The 23,427-nt window shown below is 41.3% G+C and overlaps 1 protein-coding gene across 1 annotated transcript in view; it reads right to left on the bottom strand.

The window, feature by feature from the left end:
- SLC30A4 (solute carrier family 30 member 4) overlaps positions 1-6,503 on the bottom strand; it is a 32,781-nt gene extending 26,278 nt beyond the window's left edge. The window contains exon 1 of the mRNA XM_043472088.1: positions 5,714-6,503. Coding sequence (XP_043328023.1) covers positions 5,714-6,104 — 391 coding nt within the window. The 5' untranslated portion in view covers positions 6,105-6,503. The remainder of the gene's footprint in view (positions 1-5,713) is intronic.
- Between the last annotated feature and the right edge of the window lie 16,924 nt (positions 6,504-23,427).

The raw sequence follows: 23,427 nt of genomic DNA, 5'->3' as shown, positions 1-23,427 counted from the left end.
GTTGTGACACTTAAATGTGCTGAGCTATTGATTCCCCTGTTCCTGGGATGAGTGTGCAGAGCCAAGGACAGCAGAAGTAGGGCTGATGATCTTGTAGGTACATCCATTTACCCCAGTGTTGTCTATACAAAAACCATTTTTTATGTATTCCCTGACATGAAAAAGCTGGAAATCACTGAGAGAAAATACAGCTTGGTGGTTAATAGCATCAGCTCAGTTCAGTTGCTGAGTGGTGTCCAACTCTTTGCAACCCATGGACTGCAACACACCAGGCTTCCAGGACTTTGAAATCTCAGAGACTTTGAGCAAGTTACTTAATCATTTTTAAGCTTCAATTTATTCATCTATAAAATGAAGATAATACCTTAAAACCACACTGTCCAATAAAACTGAGATTTTGGAAATGTTCTATCAGCGCTGGCCAGTGGAGTAGCCACTAGTCACATGTGGCTTTTGAGAATTTGAAATATGGCTAGAGCAACTAAGGGATTGAATTTATTTTAGTTAGCCTAAAGAGCCACATGTGGCGATCACTAGCAAAGAAAGCAGAGTAAGGACCTCTGAAAATCATCTCCTCCATACAAGGCATGGAACATGGGCAAAAATTGTCCAAACCAGCTTTCGGAAAACTATGGAAATTAATTAAACAAAGGCTGATACAGGTAGCATTTATTCAAGGAAAAAGGCTCAACCTTGGTAAGAAGCTCAGTAGCTCTGTGGCATTTTAGCTTGCTTTGTACCCAATCTCTCCCTCTTCAATTCCATGGTAGCCTTGGAAACTGACAAGCAGTAACCACAGTGAAAACCTCAGCCGGACAGCCACTGTAAGGAATAGGATGGAGTTGAAAGTGAAAGTGTTAGTCGCTCAGTTGTGTTTGATTCTTTGTGACCCCATGGACTGTAGCCAGCCAGGCTCCTCTGTCCATGGGATTCTCCAGAAAAGAATACTGGAGTGGGTTGCCATTTTCTTCTCCTGGGGATTGAACCTGGGTCTCCCGCATTGCAGGCAGATTCTTTACCATTTGAGCCACCAGGGACATCCTCGATGGACTTAAAGGTCATTAAAAGCCCCACCGTTAGGAAATTGTCATTATTTGACCTGTCTGGTAATTCCCTCAGAGACTATACTTGCAAGGTTCTTTTTATTTGACTTGACTTGGAACTTGGCCCTGGTGCAAACCACAGTGAATGTTGGTTGAAAACAATCAGAGACAGTTGTTGAACACACCAGTTGCCTGAAGCAATAAATAAGTCTTCTCAAATTTTACAATGACATACCTTGGTGTGGTATTATTTTCATCCAATTTGGGCTTTTATTGACTCTGTCTGTAATTATATATATACCTGTTGGTTCTGGGAAAATTTCTTAAACTATGTTACTAATTTCTTTCTTATGCTTTCTCTGTTCCCCAAACCCCTATTATTTGGAACTTGAACTCACATACTAGTTTTCTTGCCTTTCTTCTCACATGATCTTCTTATCTCTCTGCTCTATTCTGTAAGAGACTATCTTAATTCACCTTCTAATTTGTTTGGAGTTAAAAAATATTTTAATGTTTTTATTATTCAAAATCTTTTTTTCTACTCTGAATTTCTTTTTACGAATACCCTATTCTTGTTTCATAGATTCATGATCTCATTTTATCTCTATGGATACTTATTCTGTTATTACACTATTATATCTGACTTTTCATAAACTTTCCTTAAACAAGTTTTCATAAGCTTTCCTTATTTTAGCCTTCCTCTTTACCCACTTAGAAGGGTACCTGATACAACCAATTCCAGTCCTGCTTAGTATTCTCTAGTGCAGTTCTCATTTGTAGTATTCAGGATCAGCAGTGTCAGCATTTCCTGGGAACTTGTTAGAAAATTCTATCCCAGAACTACTTAATTAGGAACTCTGGTCCAGCAATTTGTGTAACAAGTTATCTAGGTGTTTCTGATGCACTAGTATGAACTGGATTGGGTCTTGGTTTTCCCCACTGCTTGTTTAGGAATTGGCTTTCTTGGGCCTATTTTATGTGATTCCTTTCTAGTCTGTGTTGCTATTGTCTCCTTTCCAGTTTTCCCCATCTATGTGGAGATAATATGTATATATTCCATATATGTATGTGGATATATGTGTATGTGTGTGTACATATATATGTACACACACATACACATATATCTTTTTCATTCCCATGCAGCTGTTAGAGCAGTCAATAACTGTTACTAAATCCAAAGGATATTTTAGTTCTCATCTTATTGGGCCTCTCAGAAGCTTTAACTTATTTATTTCCAATTTGAAATACTCTTTTCTTCAGTTCTGGGATACTTGTTTGCCTTCTGTCTAACTTCTAAAGTTGTAGTTCCTCAAGACTTGAGCTCTCTAGATAATTTTTTCTATTCCTATGGCATCTACCTTGACCTCCCTTCTGAATGACAGACTTACATATAAGAGGTCACTAGACATTTTTGCATGGCTATTGCACATACCTGTAATACTTAACATGTGTAAAACAACCCTTGAGCCCATGCTTAAATCCTGTTCTGTATTTTCTCCCTTCCCTGCTTCATAAAGGATACACATTTCCATACACTCAGCAGGTTAGGTACGAAATTTCAGAATCATTCCTGATATTGCTCTCCCATCAACTCTCACATTCAACTCATTAGCTGTTTTGCCACAGTTACCTCTAGAATGTTTCTCAACCAGTGTATTTTTCTCCATCCACTCTATTTCAAGTCATAATCACTTCCTGTTGGGACTTCTGTGAAAATATACTTCCTTCTGCTCTTGAACCAGCCAATCCACTCTCCATATAAGAGTCAGAGTTATCTTTCAAGAAAGTAAATCCCATCATGTCAGTCTCTACTCAGAAGCCATCACTGGATCCCTGCTGTACTTAGAATTAAAGAATAGACTCATTTAAAATGGTCTATCAGGACCTACTTGATCTAGGCCCCTTACCTCTTTCCCTCTTACTTACTGTATTCTGGCCAAACTGGTCTTTTTAGGTCCTTTTAAAGAACTGCTGGTTTTATGACTTTTGAACTTGCTGTTCTCTTTGCTTGAAAAAAAAGTCCTCCTCCAGTCCCTTTTCTTAAATAACTCCTAATATTCTTTTTTTGGTTTAACTGTATCTGGCTCATACATAAACCATGTCCTATTGATTACTATGTCCTATAGTATTTTGTTCTTTTTCTTCACAGTACTTAAAACCATTTGCATTTTAAATTTACTTGCATGTGTAACATCTGTGTCCTCCATTACAAGAGGACATAATGTCCTCCAAACATTAGATTAAATGTTTTAGATAGTAGGGATCATAATAGTTTTGTTCTCCATTGTATGTCTGGAACACCACAGCACACTGCCTGGTACAAGGTAAGTATACCAAGAAATACTTGCTGAATGGAAAGAACTGACCTTGACTAATGTCCCAGAGCAAACCCAAGATTCAAATCAAGTCTCCTCTTTCAGATTTTTAAATTATTTCATTTTAAAAATTACTCCATACTTTCTACATAAGATGCTTTATTTTTAAGTGCTTTTGCCACATTGTAATAAATGCTCTACTATATACAATTTAATTCTAAGTAACATTCTGAATAATATTGTTAATGTCTATTCTAAGTACTAGCATCTCTACAGTGTTTGACAAGATTTTCATACTTGAATATTAAGTTGGTATTTGAAAAGAAATGCTTATTGTAGCTTTTGCAAAACATCATTTACCAAGTAAGAGACTTAAAAAATGGTAAGTCAGGGCAATTATATCCTAGTAATTTTTATAGGTGTAAACTCTAATTTTAAGGGGAGAAATTGTGATTAAATGTGATTTAACTTCAAATATTAAATATTAACTGAATGACTCCATATTCATGTGAATTTGGGCATCATTGACTCAGTCTGCTGAGGTCATACCTTATCTGATCTCAGCTTCCACTCCTTTCTTTACAGTGTAAACATTTATAATTCTCGAACAGTAATTATTAATTAACAAAAATGTATTAGATGTATACTCTTTGCTAGTCCTTGTGCTGTGTGCTGGTAACTGAGCTTATATTTCAGTGGACACTGATATTACACAAGTGAATATACGAGCAAGATAGTCTGAGGGCTTTTAAAGTGGGGGAAGGAACAGGGGAGAAGAGACCTATAGTCAGTCAGAAAGGTCTCCAAGAGGTATCTTTTGAGATGAGACATGAATGACAAGAAGTCATCCAAGAATGTTTTGGGAAAAGGCAGTTCATATAAAGCTGTTTTTCAAATTGCGGGCTGTGACCCTTATATAGACCATGAAATCAATTATGGGCTGGACCATAATTGAAAAAACAGTGGAACACATCACATGATGTGCAACTTTTTAGTGATACATACATTTATACATATGTGTATGTGTCTGAACATACTTACAGATGTATGCATGCATGCCTACACAGGTCACTATGTTAAGCATGTATCTTACTACAGTGAGATCAAAAAAGTTTGAAAGCCACTGACTTAGAGGGGCCAGTCAGTTTGAAGGCATTATGGGCAGGAAAAGAGCTTTGTGAGTTAAAGGGAGAAAGAAGGTTAGAAAGGCTGAAGTGAGCACTGGGGAGGAGTGGTATGAAACAAGTTAGGAAATGTACATAATTTTTCTGCACATAACCTCCAGCCAGCATCTTAAATCCAGACAGCTTCCTCTGTTTTCATCATGGTTCATCATTAAGCGAACACAGGAGGGAATTCCCTGGCAGTCCAGTGGTTAGGACTACCTCAGAATTTCAGCCCCTGGTCCAGGAACTAAGATCCCACAAGCCACAGGGTGTGGCAAAATATAAAAAAGGAGAACACAGGAGAATAATGTCCTTTCTTTAATGTCACTTTATCAATTATCACTTAGATAAGTTAGCAGTTACACTAAAGTGACTCTGAAATTAATCTCTAAATGGAGAATGTATTTTATAGTAAAACTGCATTACTTGAATAATTAAAAAGTGAAAAAGCCAAATTCATAAAATCTGGGGAAGACCTCTGGCTTTCAGATCCTCCTTAAAATGAAAAACTTTGAGTTTAGTTAGTAGTATTTGTTGGAGAAGGAAATGGCAACCCACTCCAGTGTTCTTGCCTGGAGAATCCCAGGGATGGGGTCTCACAGAGTCGGACACGACTGCAGTGACTTAGCAGTAGTAGTATTTAGCTATGCAAATTTCCTGGATGTAAATACAAAAGGAAATAGTAAACAACCACTAAATTCAATTGTAGAGGGAAACAAAATCAAGACAATGGGATGTAAATCTTCACTTACTTAAGTGTCCTCATAATTTATTTAACCTCTGTGCCCTCAGATCTCTTAAAAAAGGTGGAGCAGGTATTCAGTAAGGTCCCTTCATATAGTAAAATGTTATTTTTCTAAGTAATTTTAGAATCATTTACTATTTTAAACGTTGCAAAAATTAACCTAGTGTTTTATCAGATTTTTTTTTTCTGAAACAGGAAGTTACATGGTATATAATGAAGATAATGTCCTTAACTTTACAGTAGATGACACAATGTTCAGAGAACTAGAAAATGTCAAAGTTATCTTTGGAAGTTTATGTTGTACCTAGGCTGATCTGCAGTTTGTAAGGCCTCGTCACATCACCAGATCAGTATCTTGATAAATAACAAGCTTCCTAAAAAGCAAGTTTAAACCCAAAAGCAGTAGGCAAGGTAAGTGGAAAGTGAGTTGGCAACACAACTCACCTACAAGCTCTCCAATCATGAAAAGCAAGTAAAGAACGGCAGCAATGGTCAATCTGGTTTTCACCTTTCTCTGTTTCAACAACTCTCTCTGCTTGCTGCAGTTGTCACAGGGGTCCACCTTCAAACTCAGCTGACTGTTGGTCAAAGGTAAGTCATGGTCCAGCAAGGAGTCATCGTCGGCCTGGAGAGCCGAGTGCGCCCCGTTAGCAGGCCTTTCCGGGGTTTCGGAACCATCGTCGGCCACCACAACTCGAAGTTTGTTAAACCGAGAAAGCCCCTCGTCGCCCACCTCGTCCGAGAAGTCAAAGGCGCTGGTGTCATTTAAGAACAGCGGCGCATCATCCTTCCTCAGCATTGATTTGAGGCGCTTCCACGCGCCGGATCCGGCCATGGCACCGGCTGAGCGGCCGCGGCGCCGAGCGGCTGGGTGCAGGCGGATGGCCGGCGACTCTTACTTCACTCGAGAGCCAGTTCCCAGGGGCCCTGCGGCGCGTCCCTCCTCATCCTGTGGCAAACGGAACATTATAAATTATAGGGGGCCCGACAGAGCCCACAAGTTCCGAAGCCCCGGGCGGCGGGGGGCGCCGGGGCTCCGAAAGGGGGCAGCGCTCTACCTGGGGTGCCGCTGCCGGGCCGCCGCTCATCTCCCCTCCCCCGGCCGGCTCCGCGGGGCCGGTTCGCACATCTCGGCCCGGGGCCGCGAAGGAGCGAGGCGGTCCTCGAGCCTGCAGCGCCCGCCGCTCCAGGCCGGCTTCCCGAGTCTGACAGGTTCGGGGCCGGGCGCCCGCGGCCGCCGCCTCTCCCCGCCCTGCGCTAAGCCGCGCGCGTGCGCTGGAGCGGCGGCGGGCGAGCCGCGCCAGGGAGGGGTGGGCGCGAGGACACGCAGGCCGGGCGCGCCCTGCAGAGGAGCACGCGAGGGGCGGGGCAGGCCAGGGGCGCGCGCCGCGTCCCCCGCCCCTCACCCGGCTCTCCACCTCGCTAGGCTGGGAGGCCGGGTCGGATGGAGCTGGAGTCCTCGGGTTAAGTGGGTAGATTTCTACGGTCCCGCCCACCCGAGGTTGGGCGTTGCTGCCGGGAGTTCGCTCCGCTGAAGGACGGCCTAGACAATCTTTGAGATCTGAGTTTCGGATGCTTGGAGACATGAGAATGTAACCCTTTCTTGCTAAGTTGAGCAGCTTTTCTGCCATTAGAGTTGTTGCCTCTCTGGCAAGTTGGCAAAATTTGCTGCACAGTCAGATCAGCTTGGAGAGGGCAAGGCTTGTGGTCGTAAGCAGTTCAGTGTCCTGCTTTATATTTACTGTTGTTTTTCAGCAAATATGTGTTATCTGTGTGCTCCCTATCAGGTTCCTTTTGCCACCAAGGTATTTACAGTATGGACTAAACCCAAGCACAGGAACTATAGTAGGTAAGTCCCCTACATACCAACCTTCAAGTTGTGACCGGTCAAAGGCGTGAACTTTCAAAGATGCGAACATGCTTTCCATGCTTTCCCCGCATCTAATCACATAGGTTAGTTCACGTGTCTGCATATATTATCATATATGTGCATCCTCTGCAAGTGTTTGCGCTCTTGTGTACTTTACTGTACAATACTAGATAGAGTATAGTACCACAGTATCTTTATTTTAAGCGCAGGATGTCCGGAAGCAAATTTAACAGCAGCAGTGATGTAGCTGGTTTATAGTACTACCCAGACATCACTGGATCTTTTTTTTTCCCCAAGAATGTAGATAGACTTGAATCCAGCAAGGAATCAGAACCTGTGCCATTAATGTCAGGTGTGAGTGAAATTACAGTTTGCCCTCCCGTCTCCTGTTGCTGACAATCCTTCAGCGCTGTCAGCTCCCACCTCCTCTCCCTCCAGTCAGTAACTCTTCTTGCCTGTTCACTCAGTGCCGACCCTGGTATGCCAGCTGTGTACTGTACTACTGTACTTTTCAAGGTACTATAAGATTAAAAATGTTTATTTTTGTGTTTGTTTTTATGCATTATTTGTGTAAAAAGTATTATGAAGTATTATAAACCTATTACAGTACAGTACTATAGAGCCCATTGTCTTAGTTGGGTACCTAGGCTAACTTGGTTGGAACAAATTGGACTTGCAAACGTGCTCCCAGAATGGAATTCATTTGTAAGTAGGAAACTTACTGTAGAAGTATCTGTATTGGCTGTTGATTTTATTTAATAACAAGGTTTAAAAAGAATTAAGTTTTTAGTAGTAGCTTCTAATTTAGATCTAATTTTAATGACAAAATGAAATGACAGTAAGCCCCACCTCCTGCTTCTCTGGGGATTCTCTGGATGAGTCTTAGGGGATTTGGAGGCCTTAAAACTACATGCAAAATTTTGTGGGTATATGTGTTTTCTTGAGTAAGTCTGTTGGCCTTCATCATATTCTCAAATGGGGTTCAAACTCAAATAAGATGAAAACAACAGCACTGTTAGGAGAACTCACAGATCAAGACCCTAGCTTCTGCTTGGAGTTGAATTGTAGTGCAAACTCCTATTAATCCAGTGTTTATAAATATATTTTAACAACAATCTATATGAATTACCACATTTTAAGTTACAGAAAATACAATAATACAATAAAAAGTCATATGAAACATCATTTTCCTCTGAAGATCCAGATGACACTTTAGAATCTTGAATGTCTCAGGTGCAACTCACCTTTGAATGCCCACGATATTCCTACAGAACTGCAGTCAAGAGAGTCAGATTAGGAAAACTGGATTATCGATCCCCTAGTTCCCTAGACCCAGAGTATTTAATAACCAGGGGACTCCGGTCATTATCAACAGAAGGAAGAAATTTTCCTGAAGGTTGCTTCCTTAATTCTAATATTAATCCATCCAGATTGGGAATAGTTTATTTGCTGTTAGTACTTTTAGTTTGTTATATTGCCTGAAATCCTACTAATGAGAAATAACAAATGAATAAAGTATTTCAGGAATGTGATCACTCTTTAATAAAAATTTTGCAAATGAGATTCCATTAAGGAATGGAGATTGATGTTTTTAAAAACAAGATGAGGCAAGAACATGTGTTTTGTTTGTTTGTTTTTGATATTTACAGTAAACTTTGTTGGGAAGAGCTAAAATATGGTAAGTTTTGGGGTAAGTTGTTACACAGCAATAGATAGGGCTAATATAGTCGATGTCAACTTTCGTCTGTTCCAGAAAAGACACCTCTCTTATTCTTTTATCACATGGACTCTTGTTCCTAGGCCTACCTTGAGTTAGTGGCATGATTTCTATCGTTGAACTTTAAAGGGGGCTAAATAAATAGATTTCTGTGAATAGTCTTCGAAGGTAACCACCATTTTCAACCTTTTGTCTACATATTCAGAGTTTATAACAATAGATAAGTCAGCTTTTGAAACACAACCCATTTATAAGCAGAGTGCTTCCTGCAAGTATGCTAGCTTTTGATCAGTATGCCATTCTTTTATAAGAGACAATACTACTTAATACTTTGCCTGGGCAAATGGAAAAAGTTGTCAACCATTTAGCCTATCTCTTAACCAGGTAACCTATAACATACAGATGGTTTAGGTAATAGCAGAGACCTGTCAATTCGATTTCAGGACACATATCTCAGGGCAGTTAACTGGAATAGATGCGAAATATCCTATGTCAAAACCTGTTTTCTGGCCCAGATATCTCTTGGAACAAATGACAGTGCTAAGAGTAATACTACAGGTAACATTTACTTAAGGCTTGTTTATGTCCCAGGTACTAGGCAGGGGATCTGATTTACCTGAGTTCATTTAATCCTTATAGCATCACTCGGATATAATCACTAGTGATACAAAGCATGGGTGTGGGAGTCAGACTGCTTGTGTTTACATCCTGATTTCCCCACTTAGAGTCATATAATCTCTGGCAAACTGTTTAACCTCTTCGTGCTTCAATTTTCTTACTTATGAAGTGGGAGTGATGATCATACCTGCTTCACAGGGCCATAATAAGGATTAATGCATATAGAGCATGTAAAACTTAGCATACCTAGTTCCTAGCACATAGTAAGCGCTCTATCAATGCCAGTGATTGCAATCTTTTAAGTAGATGGAGACGTAGAATCTCAGGGAGATTAGGTAACTTGGCCAGAGTCGTGCTGCCAACAGAGCAGGAACTCAGTTCCAGATCAGTTTGGTTTCAGAGCTCAAGCACTTAACTATCACTCTACACTGTCCCTCTTGGTTTCTTTCTGCATAAAAATGGAATAATCTGCAGAAAAATATCTAGACTTCTTGGGATATGTTAGGAGAGATCTCTGTTTCATACATCAAAGATTTGCCAGCAACTTGAGACCTCTGCATTGTCCTGTGAAATCCAGTTTGGGAATGGAATGGGGAAAAGGTGTTTTTTTTTTTTTAATTGAAATGTGGAAAAGGTGCTTCATCTACTTAGTTGACAGGTTCAGATGCTGCATATTCCCCATCCTGAGAACTCTTTTGTCTGTTGGAGTATGTGGCTGTAGGAAGTTCCTATAAGATGTCTTTGGAATGTGTTCCCGTACCTTTTTCAGGAGGGGATGAAAGCTGTTGGATGGGTATGAACAAGAGTTAGTGATGTGATATACAACTCTGGTGAAGGTAATGCTTTCATCTTTCCGTGGATTACTCAGTAACACAGTGGCTGGAGATTCAGTTTAACCTCTCCTCCAGGGGAGAAGAAATACCAGAAATAGATTACCTAAGAACAGGCAGTTGCCTTCTTGGCCAGGGAAGAGATAAAGGAGATCTCTGGCTCTAGAGACCATCTACCATTTCACCAACCTGTGAGCCAAACGTACTTTCAAACAAGTTCGTTGTTTTCATATCTTTGTTTCTGTCTTTAAAAAATTTTTTAAATTAAATATTCCTATGGATTTCTCTGATCATGTCTGGCTGAAATGAAAGGGAATAGGAGGTCCCAGCTGGGACAGTAATTTAAGAACTAAGCATTGGATTTCCCTCTAGTCCAGTGGTTCAGTTCCCTGGCCAGGGAACTAAGATCCTGCATGCTGCTCTGCCAAAAAAAAAAAAAAAAAAAAAATTCTTGAACTGAATAAAAATAAAAATACAACATATTAACTTAAAAAAAAGTATATATAAAAAAAGAACTAAGCACATCAGTCCTGAAGTTTGGAGGTTGTGACTGGGCTGGGGGACTTGAAGATGAGGGTGGAATTTGGAAAACCTGGTTTCAGCTTCTAATTTTGCCATCTATTCACTGTGATCTCTAACAGTGTACTATTGCTGAACTCATTTTCTTGTGTGTTAATAGTGGAAAATAAAATTTGTCCTACCGAAAAAAAACAAAAAAAACAAACAAAAAATTTGTCCTACCTGTTTCATAGCAACACTGTAAGAATCCAATGAGATTTTGAATGTGAAACATCCACTGAACCTACTTTGCTAGTGAGAACTATTAAAGACCATGCCACCTAAATCAAATTGCAAACCAGGGGTACAGGCGAATGCTGGTCATCAGATATCCTTCTTAGGATTGCTACACTCCATTTTTGGTTTTTTAAACATGTTTTGACTCACTTAGACCTCTTGATCATCACCACATATGTTTCACTGTTTTTTTGTTTTTTTTTAGTTCTATCAGCTTATTGCTACCAACCCATCTCCCTCCACCCTTGTGCACACATGCTGTCATGTAACCCCATGGCCTGTAGCCCGCCAGGCTCCTCTGTCCCTGGACTTTTCCAGGCAAGAATACTGGAGTGGGTTGCCATTTCCTTCTCCATGTTTCACTGTTACAATTACTATATTTCTCTCCCAGGCTCTGTGTGCCCATAGTAGCTGACATTGTGCTCGGAGCAGAAACACTGTAAGTACATGTAATTAATAGATGAAAATATTTTTGTTATAGAGAGTTCATCCATGACTTTAAATTCCTTTCTAACAAACATTTTTATGTCTTTAAGCTAGCATGTAAAGTCATTTGTAAGAAATTTTTACTGGGAAGGTCAATATGTCTCATAATGACTAGAGATTATTGATATGCTAGTAGTTTGTATTTATACTAGACTCATTTCAAAGAACATTACAACATTTATGAATTAAATTGGGACAAAGAAGCAATGGCAGACAAAGGGACTCTTTTGTGGCCTCTGACAACTGGTGGCTTTAAACAAAGAAAGCCATTGTGTAAGAACTCCCTCCTGGGGTTATTGTGAGGATTGATTAGATTAAAATCTAATCAAAGTGCTTTGACTTTTTCCCAGAATTCTTTTACAAATAAAGATGGCGTTAATTTTTTTTTTTTAAGTATCTTTATATTGGTCCTCGCTGAATCAAATGAAACAAGTTCACCTACTATTTCACTCTCTGTAATCCCTGAAGCAAAAAAACCAGACTAAGCCAACCTAAATTACTTTTAATGGTTTTAAGCTAGTCACCAGTGCACACATGACTGAGCAGAATTTAGTACCCTAATCACAAAGATCTTTGTGTATGATTTACATGACACAGTAATGCCTCATAATCACTATGCTACATGGTCATTAGATATAAATTACTGTAATTATTACAACTGTTTTATACTGACCAACAAAGTTATATATTCCTCTTTGTTATTTATATTTTAACAACTCACATTCTGCTTACTCATAAAGAATGTTTCAGGCAGTCTTTCCTTTGGTAGTTCTTCCCTATCTTCAAACATTGTAAATGTTGAAGGTTTTCCCTGATACCAAGTACTGTTTCATCCTCATTGTTTACACAGAAACACATACAGACACCAGATGAAAAATGGGAGCCCTAGATCCAAGTTTCCAACAGTTGAGGTTCCTTGGGAACCCCTCCTCCTTGGCCTCTTGGTCTCTTCTGTTCCCAGTGACCCAACCAGCCCAGGCTGTTCCTTCCCTGATCCAGAAGGAGCCACTCTGCACGTTCTGGGAGGCAGCAGTTTCTCTGGAGCAGGCTCACATGAGGTCTAGGAACAGTGGAACAAGAAGTCTGTTGGGTAGGCCACCCCAAAAATATGCCTTGATGGCATATTATTTATTTTGAATCAAAGTTATGGCCAATTGAAGAAGAGACACTGTGAACCTTCTGTCTTCCTGAAAGCAGGAAATAAATCTCTTCTTGTGAAAAGTACACTCCCTACATCTGCAGATACAAGGACACCTTATCACCAAAGATAGGGAATTAGAACTGAGAAGCCTATGTAAATAAATCTTCACTACTTCTTTAGCTTACTACCCCAAGCCAAACCTCTGTTTTGATTCTTCACGAATTGGGCACCCAGAACCTAAGTTTCTTTGTCCTGTCGATTCCTCACAAAAAAGTTTGTCTAAAAAGTATAAAACATGGACTTCCCTGGTTTTTGTTGTTGTTCAGTTGCTAAGTTGTGTCCAACTCTGTGACCCCATGAACTGCAGCACGCCAGGCTTCCCAGTCCTCCACTATCTCCTGGAGTTTGTTCAAACTCGGATGGTAAAGAATCTGCCTGCAGTGCAGGAGATGTGGGTTCAATCCCTGGCGCAGGAGGATCCCCTGAAGAAGGAAATGGCAACACACTCCAGTATTCTTACCTGGAGAATTCCATGGACAGAGGAGCCTGGCAGGCTATAGCCCATGGGGTTGCAAAGAGTCAGACATGACTAAACTACTAACACACACACACACACACACACACACACACACACACACACACACACACACACACACACACACACACACACACACACACACGTCCACTGAGTCGGTGATGCCATCCAACCATCTCATCCTCTGTCACCCACTTCTCCTCTTGCCCTCAGTATTTCCAAGCATCAGGGTCTTTTCCAATGAGTCTGTTCTTTGCATCAGGTGCCCAAAGTATTGAAACTTCAGCTGCAGCACCAGTCCTTCCAGTGGTGGTCCAATGATTAAGAATCCGCCTGCCAGTGCAGGGGACATGGTTTTGACCCCTGGTCCAGGAAGATTCCACATGCTGTGGGGCAAATAAGCCTGTGTGCCGCAGCTACTGAGCCCACGCACTCGCGCTTGTGAGCCATACATGGTGTGAGCCTGTGTGCTGCAACTCCTGAAGCACGTGCTCCTAGAGCCTGTGCCCTCCAACAAGAGAAGCTACTGCAATGAGAAGGCTGCACAAAGCAAGGAAAAGTAGCTCCTGCCACTGCAATTAGAGGGGCTTCCCAGGTGGCTCAGCAGTAAAGAATCTGCCTGCCAAGCAGGAGACACAGGTTCGATCCTTGGGTGAGGAAGATCCTCCTACAGAAGAAAGTGGCAATCCACTCCAGTATTCTTGCCTGGGGAAATACCACGGACAGAGGAACCTGGTGGGTTTCAGCCCATGGGGTTGCAAAGAGGTGGACACGGCTTAGCGGCCGCAACTAGAAAAAGCCTGGGTACAGCAACAAAGACCCAGTGTAGTCAAAGAGAAAAATGTATAAAGTCTGCCTTCTTTGGCAACTTCTTAGGTCTCATTCTATGGGTCTTCCATGGGCATGAATTAAAATTTGTTTCTTTTTTTCCAATAATTTTAAGTCCAGCCACATGAATTCAAGAGGGACAGAGGGAAATTTCCTCCTCCCCAACCAGCCCAGTGTATTAAATGTGGAATCCATCTGGCAGGTGACCAGCTGTCCTGGTTGGCTTGGGACAGAGGGGATTCCCAGGGCCTGGGACTTTCACATTACTACGATGAGTTTCCCTTGCAGCAAGAATAGATTCCGGAACCCTGAACATTTGGATTCTGGAGCCCTGGCTGAGTGTTTGTCGGGCAGGTAGAGTATCTTACCTGAGAAAGGCACCTTGTTCCTTTCGGGCCTGCAGCACACGGGGCTGGGTGTTCTCAGGGAACTCTCCAGACATGAATCCTGTTGCATTGAAATGGAAGAGGTCAGAGGTGTTCAAGAGGGAGGCGGCCACATAAGGTAGGGCCCCCGATGACCCTGCTAGAGCCGCCAAGGTCCCAGGTCAGTTCTATCAGCTTTGCAGGTGTGGAAACTATCCCTGAGGATCAGGCTGCAGAAATCAGTGTATGCCCTACTGCCCGGAGAGCCTGAGGAACTTACTGTGTGGCTGATGCCTTAATTGTCCTGGAGGACACACCTCTCCTGTGGCCCTGGCCCCTTCACAGGGCCGGTGGTAGGAGAAACCAAGTTACCTTGGAGATAGAGCAAAGGTGACAGGGAGTTTTATTGTGATATATTTTCCAGGCCTCATCAACTCTCATGGCCTCTTATGCTTCTGTTTTTCCACTGGGATGTTCTTCCTCATTCTTGGAGGATGTCCAACTCCTGTTCAGCCTTCAAACTCTATAGGTTCTATAGTTTCCCTCCTTCTTTCCCTCCTTCATCTCTCTCTCTTCCTCTCCCTCCCTCCTTCCTTCTCATCTTCCTTTTCTCCTTTTATTCAACAAATATTGTTTGAACACTTATCATATGCCAATCATTAACGTAGGGATTGGGGCTATAAAGTTGAACAAGACAAAGTCTTGATGATAACCCAGCCCCCAGTAGCCCAGTAGTAATACCACACATTCTAAATCTTTATCACTAATTTCTTCTGGCGATTATATGCAGACTGTTGTTATCTATGTCTCTATATAACTTTTAAGTGAAAGTGCAAAATAATATAGCCTTTCTTCTAGGTTGAATTTTAGCTTAGTTGTCCTGAAATCATTCCCCAGGCCTCTATCCAGGGGTGTCATCAGACAACCAACCCCATCCATTGTGTACTGATTCTTATAGTCTGGGGCAGGAAATTCACACACTGTTGCTCTAGCTGCCTTCAATCTTTGCCATTGTGCTTAGTTCTAAGCTGTGACCTCATAGCTCAGAGCCTGGTCTTCATTTTATAAATAGTTTGTATATTTTTATCCCAATGTGCATTACTTTGCACTTGTTCCCACTAAAGCTTATTTGTCAGTTTTCTGACCACGCGCTCAGATTTATAGGCTCTTCTGACTAGCCCAAGGACGGGCAGCCTTGTTCTATAAGGGGCCAGAGAGTAAATAATTTTAGCTTTGCAGCAGTACCCTAGTGTTGGTGGCAGTTATCGGCTCTGCTGCTGCGTTGTGAAAGCAGCCATGGATGATAGTAAACAAGCACAGTTGTTTTCCCATAAAACTTTATTTATAGACACTGAAATGTGAATGTCACGTAATTTTCACCTGGCACAAAATATTCCATCTTCTTTTGATTTTTTTTCAGCCATTTAAAAATGTGAAAACTTTTCTTAACTTGTGGGCTGCCCAGAAATAGGTGCTGGCTGGATTTGGCTCTTGGGTTGTAGTTTGCTGACCCTGATCTAGACACATCGCTAGTTAGAAGTTAGGGATTTTACTGCATTCTCCCTCCGCTTGATCATGTACACATGTCAGTGAGCCCCTTCCTAGCACAGATGCTGGAGGATTCAGGCTCTTTACTCAGGTCCATCAGTCCCTGCTTCCCAAAGTTCTGTTAAGGCCGCCTACCTGTCCTCATATAGACGGGGTGCAGCTGGGGTCCCAGAACCCACAGAGTGATGTGCTTGTGGCTGCCCCAGCCTCCCAGGGGGCCTGTTAAAATGCACTGGACTTTTCAGAATAGAAATCTGACTGAGTCTCCACCCTCCCCTTCACCCCTAGCTCAGGCACTCTAACAGGAAGCCACACTGAGCATGCATTGTTTGAGGTTTTGATCACAGCCTTTGTAAGCACAGTTGCCTTATTTGGAATGGTTTTCCTCAGCATTCCTTTACCTAATTAATTCTAGGTAAACTCTGGAGCCACTCTCCCCACGGCACTCATAGCACCCCAAGTCTAGATGAGTCCATCTGTTACATGCGCTAATGTCTCACTGTGTAACTTTATTTTCATTAGCGGCATTATTTGATTAAGAGCTGCCTCCAACTGCCTTGTTAGACTCTCTGCTCCATGAGAATGGGGGACTGCATGTGTTTGCTCACCGCTATGTCTCCCACACCTGGTCCTCTGCCTGGCACATAGTAGGTATTCGAAGAGCATTTGTTGAACAGAGGAACCAGAGCCACAGCAGACCTCAGCCTGTTGTCTGGTGCACTATTGTCCATGTATAAGTCTCCCAACTAGAGAATGGTGGAGTCAAAATTTGTCCAAGCCAAGTGCCCACCATCTTTCCATTCTGACATTTTCCTCCCTTCTATGCTTTCTGGTTGGTGATGGTGGTGGGGAAGGTGTGTATGTAACATTCTCACTTTTATAATCTTTTGGGTGATTAGCTGCTTGTTATGACTGGTTACTCATTTTGGTGAATGGTCTTTCCATGTCATATTAGAGTTACATCAAAACTCACATAGGTCTTGAAGTATTACCCTTTCATTTACACCACTCATCATCCATCTACCCAACCCATATTTCTTAGCAGGTTATTTTAGTTTGTTTGGACTATTATAACAAAATACGACAAATCAAATGGCATATAAACAACAGAAATGTATTTCTCACATTTCTGGAGGCTTTAAAGTCCAACATCAACAGCATGGTTGTGTTCTGGTGAGGACGCTCTTTCTGGTTCATAGCTGGCCCTTCCTCACTGCGTTCTCACATGACAGAAGAGGCTAGGAAGCTCAGTGGGCTCACCTTTATGAGAGCACTAATCCTGTTTATTCACTCTCATGACCTAATCACTGTCCAAAGGCCCCACCTTCTAACACCATCACATCAGCGGGCATTAGGATTCCAACATATGAATTTGTTGTAAACCAGACACACTGTGCTATGTGCCAAATATGCTTTAGGCCAAAGAAGTGTGTTCTTAAAGTTAAAACTTTGGGGAGTTAGTGGAAGAGGCATTTGTGGGGGAGGTATGGAAGTAAGGAAGATGAAGAGGAAGGATGGGAAAGAGGACTTCCTATGTAGTTACTACCCTAGGGACCCACGAGTCAGGAGGAGGCTACTGGGTATGATGGGGAAGGCAATGGGAGGTTGATGAGAGTCTTATACACCAGGATAGAAGTGATGACGTGGAACCAGCAGAATTTCATCCTGGAATGAAATACTGCTTCTATTGGTAGTGGTTTGTGGTTTTCACTTCCCTTCCCAATAAGCCGGTACTTTCCTAGCTCTCTGATGTTCTCATTTACTCTTTTCCAAGCCAGCATAGATTTTGTGTTCTCTGTATAGGTAGCATCCCTACTTATCTTGATAGCCTACCAGTATTGCTACAGTGACCCATTACTATACTGTGTAGAAGAGGTCACTTCATTTTCCCTTTAGTCATGTGTGTGTGTGCATTGTTTGTGGCTGTGTACACAAGTGTGAATAGACTTGTGATGTTAGAGGTGAGGGACCCTGGTTGTTGTAGCCTGGTCATTAAAATCATGTTCAGACAGGGGTTCTGTTGACTGCTGAAAGAGACATTTACGTAAGGCATTTTACTTTAGTGAGTTCACTGTGCATCAGATTCAGAAACTTGATTTTCTTAGGACATCCTAAGAAAGCATTAATTTCTCATTAACCTAAATTATGGGAACTAAAAAATACAAACCAGAATATTGTGGGTATGTAAGAAAGTGTATGTAATGTTTTTGAGATACATACTGAAGTAAGTGGGGGTGAAATGACTTGGGTCTAGCATTTGTTTAAAATATTTTAGTTCGTTTTTAAAAGTGCAGGAATGTGAAGCAAGTATAGGATTTGATAATGCTTTAGCTTGGTTAGTGAGTATTCTGCAGGACCACCAGGAACAAACCTGTAGTCTGACAAAATCAGTCTCACAGCAAGGGGGTACTCTGTAGAGCTGTGATGTGCTGCACTCCTCAAAGGACCTCTGGCAACTGTATTCTTTTTTTTTTTCCCCCACTGTAGCATTATTTTCATTCTATTTTTTTATTGGATGAAAGATTATTTAAATTCTAATGTGCTTTACATTTTTCAAAAGTTTCACAACACATGATATCATAGAATCCCAAAACACACGTTTTCCCTATCTCTTACCCTTATATTGCCCCTCCTCCCTTCCCTGTCCTCCCTGGTGACCACTAGTTTGTTCTCTATAGTTGTGAGTTAGCAGTATTTTTATGGAATGTCTCAATTAATTACAGAATGAACTTTCCTCACATGTCTATAAATGAATTAGCACCAGAGACCATTTTTACAGAATGACAGCTAGCTTCAAAAGCATAGAGTAGGGCTCTGGGTCTGAGCTCTCCCGTATGACGCCCATGCTCAGGCACTGGGGTGGTTGCTCAGGCAATAACATTGACCTGCCTGCAGCCAGGAGCTCCTCTCTCTCCTTCTGCTCTTCTGTCCCAGGGTCAGTTCTAGGGACTGTCTTAAGACTTAAGACATCTGATATCTACACACATCCCACTCCCCATCCCCATGTCAAGCACTTAAATCCTGTTCCAGGCTGAAGGAGTGGGCACATCTATTGCTATACCAATGCACCAGGCATCTATTTCTCCTGCTTCCAGCTTCAGGTTTAGCTTTAAGACTTTTTATCTCTGGGATACAAAACAGATCCTGCTAACCCAATTGCTGCTTCAACTTCTGTTCCCACCGGCACCCCCTAGCCATCAGATGTCTTAGGGGCTGAAACCTGAGAAGCCGAAGGGCAAGGTGAGGATTCCTGGCCTTGCAACCTGACCTGTCTGCCTGACTCTCAGCCTTGTTTGCCCTTCACCAGCTCCAGGAATGACAGAGGTGGCTAAAGAGGTACTAATGATACCTCCCTGGTTTACAAGGCCTTTTCAAAGGCATGATTTAATTTGATCTGCTTGCAGACCTGTGAGATACAGTTTTTCCTATTGGAAGAGATAAGAAACTAGGGCCCCACAAGGTTACATAATATGTTTACAGTCACAAAGTTAATCAGCAGCAGGGCCATGAAGTGAGAACTGAGGTACTCTGTCTCCTGGGGGAGTTTGCTGCTGCGGGGTTTATCTAAGTCCAATTTGTTACTAAACCACTATATTTCTATAATTAAAATGTTATTTGTAGCCACGTAGTTGTATTACCACAGAAGATGAATCATGATTAGCAGCAGGCTGAGATTGTTCAATGGGCTTCCTTCATAGCTTGGTTGGTAAAGAATCTACTTGCAATGCAGGGAAGATTGTTTGATAGCCAAATGCTGTGTTTCATTTCCATCCATGTATGAATGTACTATTTTTCCTAATTTTTCATCATGAGGAGTCAGTAGATAATATATAGTTGATAAATCAAGAAAAAGAGGCATAGATATATTACATACAGTTTTCAAATGGTAATCAACAGTAGAACTTAGAAACTGTTAGTTAAACCTCCGAGTAATGGGTGTGGGAGTGGTGGGGTTGTTTTGTTTCTCATTTTAGGTACTTTCCGCACAGTCTGAATTTTTAGAACAAGTAATGTGTATTACTTTTAAATAAAACTTTTGAAAATGGAAACAAGAATGGAAATAAAAAGTATTCCCTTAGTGAGTGATTACTTAGTCATATGTAATACTAGGCAGCCATTAGAAAAACTAAGGTCCATGTATACAAATTTTAAGTAAGGAAAACAAATTGCAGAATGGTGTGGTTAGGATAACACCATTTATTTCAAATATTGTGTGTATACATACGCATGTGAGTGTGTGTGCACACCACACTGGGAAGGTACATATTAAAGTGATAGCAAAGTATAGGGATACATAGCAAAGTGGGAGGAAAGATTTTATAATATTCTATACTTTACATACTGTTGTCCCACTGTTTTTTTTTAAATTTTTATTTTATATTGGAGTATAGTTGATTTACCGTGTTGTACTGTTTGTTTTTTCAAGGAGCATGCATTGAATATGAATGTATGGAATGCTCTGCAGGTTCAAAACCAAAGTGATTCTGAGTGTTTCCTTTCCCTTTTTTGCTATGAAAAGGGGCAAGAGTGATTGTACTGTGTTAGGTATAAGGGTCAGGATATTACACTGACTTGTAGGGAGGAAATTCACTGGTTCTCCACTCGTTAGTATTGTTCCCAAACGGAAGTTTGTGAATTGAATCGGTCCACTGTCATGCCTTAATGTCACCATAGAGCTGACCAAAAATCTGATTCATGTTTCTTTTTATGCAGTTCCATTTCCTTCTTCTGCTTAGTTTTGAGCAAGAGTGTGTGGAATTTAAATTTCCAAGTCTAGTATCTGATGATTGTGGCAAGGTATCTGTCCCACACTTCGGAGTTCTGGACTTGGGGTTTTGACTAACCCTGATATTAGTTAGAATTCTTTGGCAATTCAAATATTTTTGTATTTTATTTTATTGTGGAAAGAACACTTAACATGAAGTTTAACCTCTTAACAAATTTTCGCATGCATGTTCAGTCCCTCAGTCATGTTGTACTCTTTGTAACCCTATGGACTATAGCCTGCCAGGCTCCTCTGCCCGTGGGATTTCTTAGGCAAGAATACTGGAGTGGGTTGCCATTTCCTTCTCCAGGGGATCTTCCCAACCCAGGGATCAAACTCCATCTCCTGCACTGGCAGGAGGATTCTTTACTACTGAGCCACCTGGGAATCCCAACGAATTTTTAAGTGTTTGATATATTATTGTTGACTTCAGATACAATAATCATACAGCAGATTTCTAGAACTTACTCATATTTAAAATTTTTTTTGTTCCAGTTTTATTGAGATAAAATTGACATACAGCAGTGTACAAATTTAAGGTGTATGGCATAATTATTTGTCTCACATGCATCATGAAATGATTACCACAGTAAGCTTGGCAAACATCCATTATCTCATATAGTTTAAAGAAATAGAAAAAAATTTTTTTTATGATGAGAAATCTCAGGATTTACTATCTTAACAACTTTCATGTATAACATACAAGTGTTAATTATTTTTCTCATGTGGTACATTTCATCCCTAGTACTTATTTATCTTATAACTGGAAGTTTGTATCTTTCGACAGCCTTCATCCAATCGCCCCTCCTCCCACCCTACCTCTGGTAATCACATTTCTGATCTCTTTCTCCATGAGTTTGCTTTTGAAGTATAATTGGCCTACAACACTCTACACAACATAGTGATTGTATATTGCTATACATTTCAAAATTATCACCACAATAAGTCTAATTACTGTCTGTCACCATTCAAAAATATTACATAATTATTGATTATATTCTCCACACTGTACATTTCATGCCATGACTCATTTATTTTGCATCTAGAACTCTGTACCTCTTAATCTCCCTCACCTATTTCTATCTTCTGCCCACCCCCTTCCCTCTGGCAACCACCCTTTTGTTCTCTGTATCTAAAACTCTGTTTCTATTTGGTTATGTTTGTTCATTTGTTTTGTTTTTTAGATTCTACATGTAAATGAAATAATATAGTATTTGTCTTTCTCTTGTGTGACTTATTTCACTTAGCATAATATCTTCTGGGTCCATCCACATTTTTGAAAATGGCAAGATTTCATTCTTTTTTATGGCTGAGTAGTATTCCACTTCATAGGTGGGGCTGAATCTTTGCCTGGTAGTTGTTTGATCCAGTACTGATGCCAGCAGGCTGGTGGGTGGGTCAAGTCCTGGTACTAATAAGCCAGAGGGAGGATTCCAAAATGGCACTTGCCAGCACAATGTCCTCGTGGTAGATGATTCCCCAGAGTGGATGCTGCCAACGTCTCTGTCTCCAGGGTGAGCTCCGGTTGCCTCCTAACTTTCCAGGAAGCTTTCCAATAGCAGTTGGTGGGACTGACCCAGGCTTCTTTTGAATTACTATGTCTGTCCTGAGTTCTGGTGTGTGTGAGCTTTTGTGTTCTCCCTTTAAAAGTGGACTCTATTTCCAACAACCCTATGGGTCTCCTGAAAGTAAGCCCCACTGGCCTTCACCATCAGACATTCTGGTGATTCCTCTTCCTGGTGTAGAACCCTCAGGCTGGGGAGCTTGATGTGGGATTCAGACCCTGTGTTCCTTGGGGTGATCCTCTGCAATTGTAATTGTCTTCTCATCTGTGGGTCGCCCACCCCAGGGCTATGAATCCTGGCTAGACCACGTCTCCACCCCTCCTACCCTCTCACTGTGGTTCCTTCTTTATATCTTTAGTTGTAGGAGATCATTTCTACTAGTCCCCAGGTCATTCTCATTAATAGTTTCTCTGTAAGTAGTTATAATTTTGGTGTGCCTGTGGAAGAAGGTGAACTCAGGGTTCTCCTGCTCCACCATCTTGACCACACTCCCTCATTTTTCTTTTAATTAAAAGAGGTTAAATTTACAAACACTTTAAGATAACTTGGGAACTATGCAGTAAAAAAAGAATGAATCCTTCAAATTACAAAGATTTTGCTAGTATGCAAACTGCCAGTTCCTCTAAACTTGGCCTATCCAATCTACTTAACTGATTTGTTGTCGTTCAGTCACTAAGTCACATCCAACTCGTTGTGACCCCATGGACTGCAGCATGCCAGGCTTCCCTGTCCTTCACTATCTCCCTGAGTTTTCTCAAACTCATATCCAGTGAGTCAGTGATGACATCCAACCATCTCATCCTCTGTTGCCCCCTTCTCCTTCTGCCCTCAATCTTTCCCAGCATTAGGGTCTTTTTCAACGAGCTGGTTCTTCGCATCAGGTGGCCAGAGTACTGGGGCTTCAGCTTCAGCATTAGTCCTTACAATGAATATTCAGGGTTGAAATCCTTTAAGTAGTAATTTTTCTAACAAAGTTTAGTTGGAGAATGAGTAATATGTTTATGCCTTTGACAAAGATAACAAGTATGGTATTGCTGTGCTTGAGAACAGAGAATATAAATCCTGGCTAATTTTATTGTTCTGGCCTATCAAAAC

Source organism: Cervus canadensis, chromosome 6, assembly GCF_019320065.1.
Source record: "Cervus canadensis isolate Bull #8, Minnesota chromosome 6, ASM1932006v1, whole genome shotgun sequence".
Classification (NCBI taxonomy): Eukaryota; Metazoa; Chordata; class Mammalia; order Artiodactyla; family Cervidae; genus Cervus; species Cervus canadensis.
Note: the sequence above shows the minus strand (reverse complement) of the source record. Positions and strands in the feature narration are given on the sequence as shown.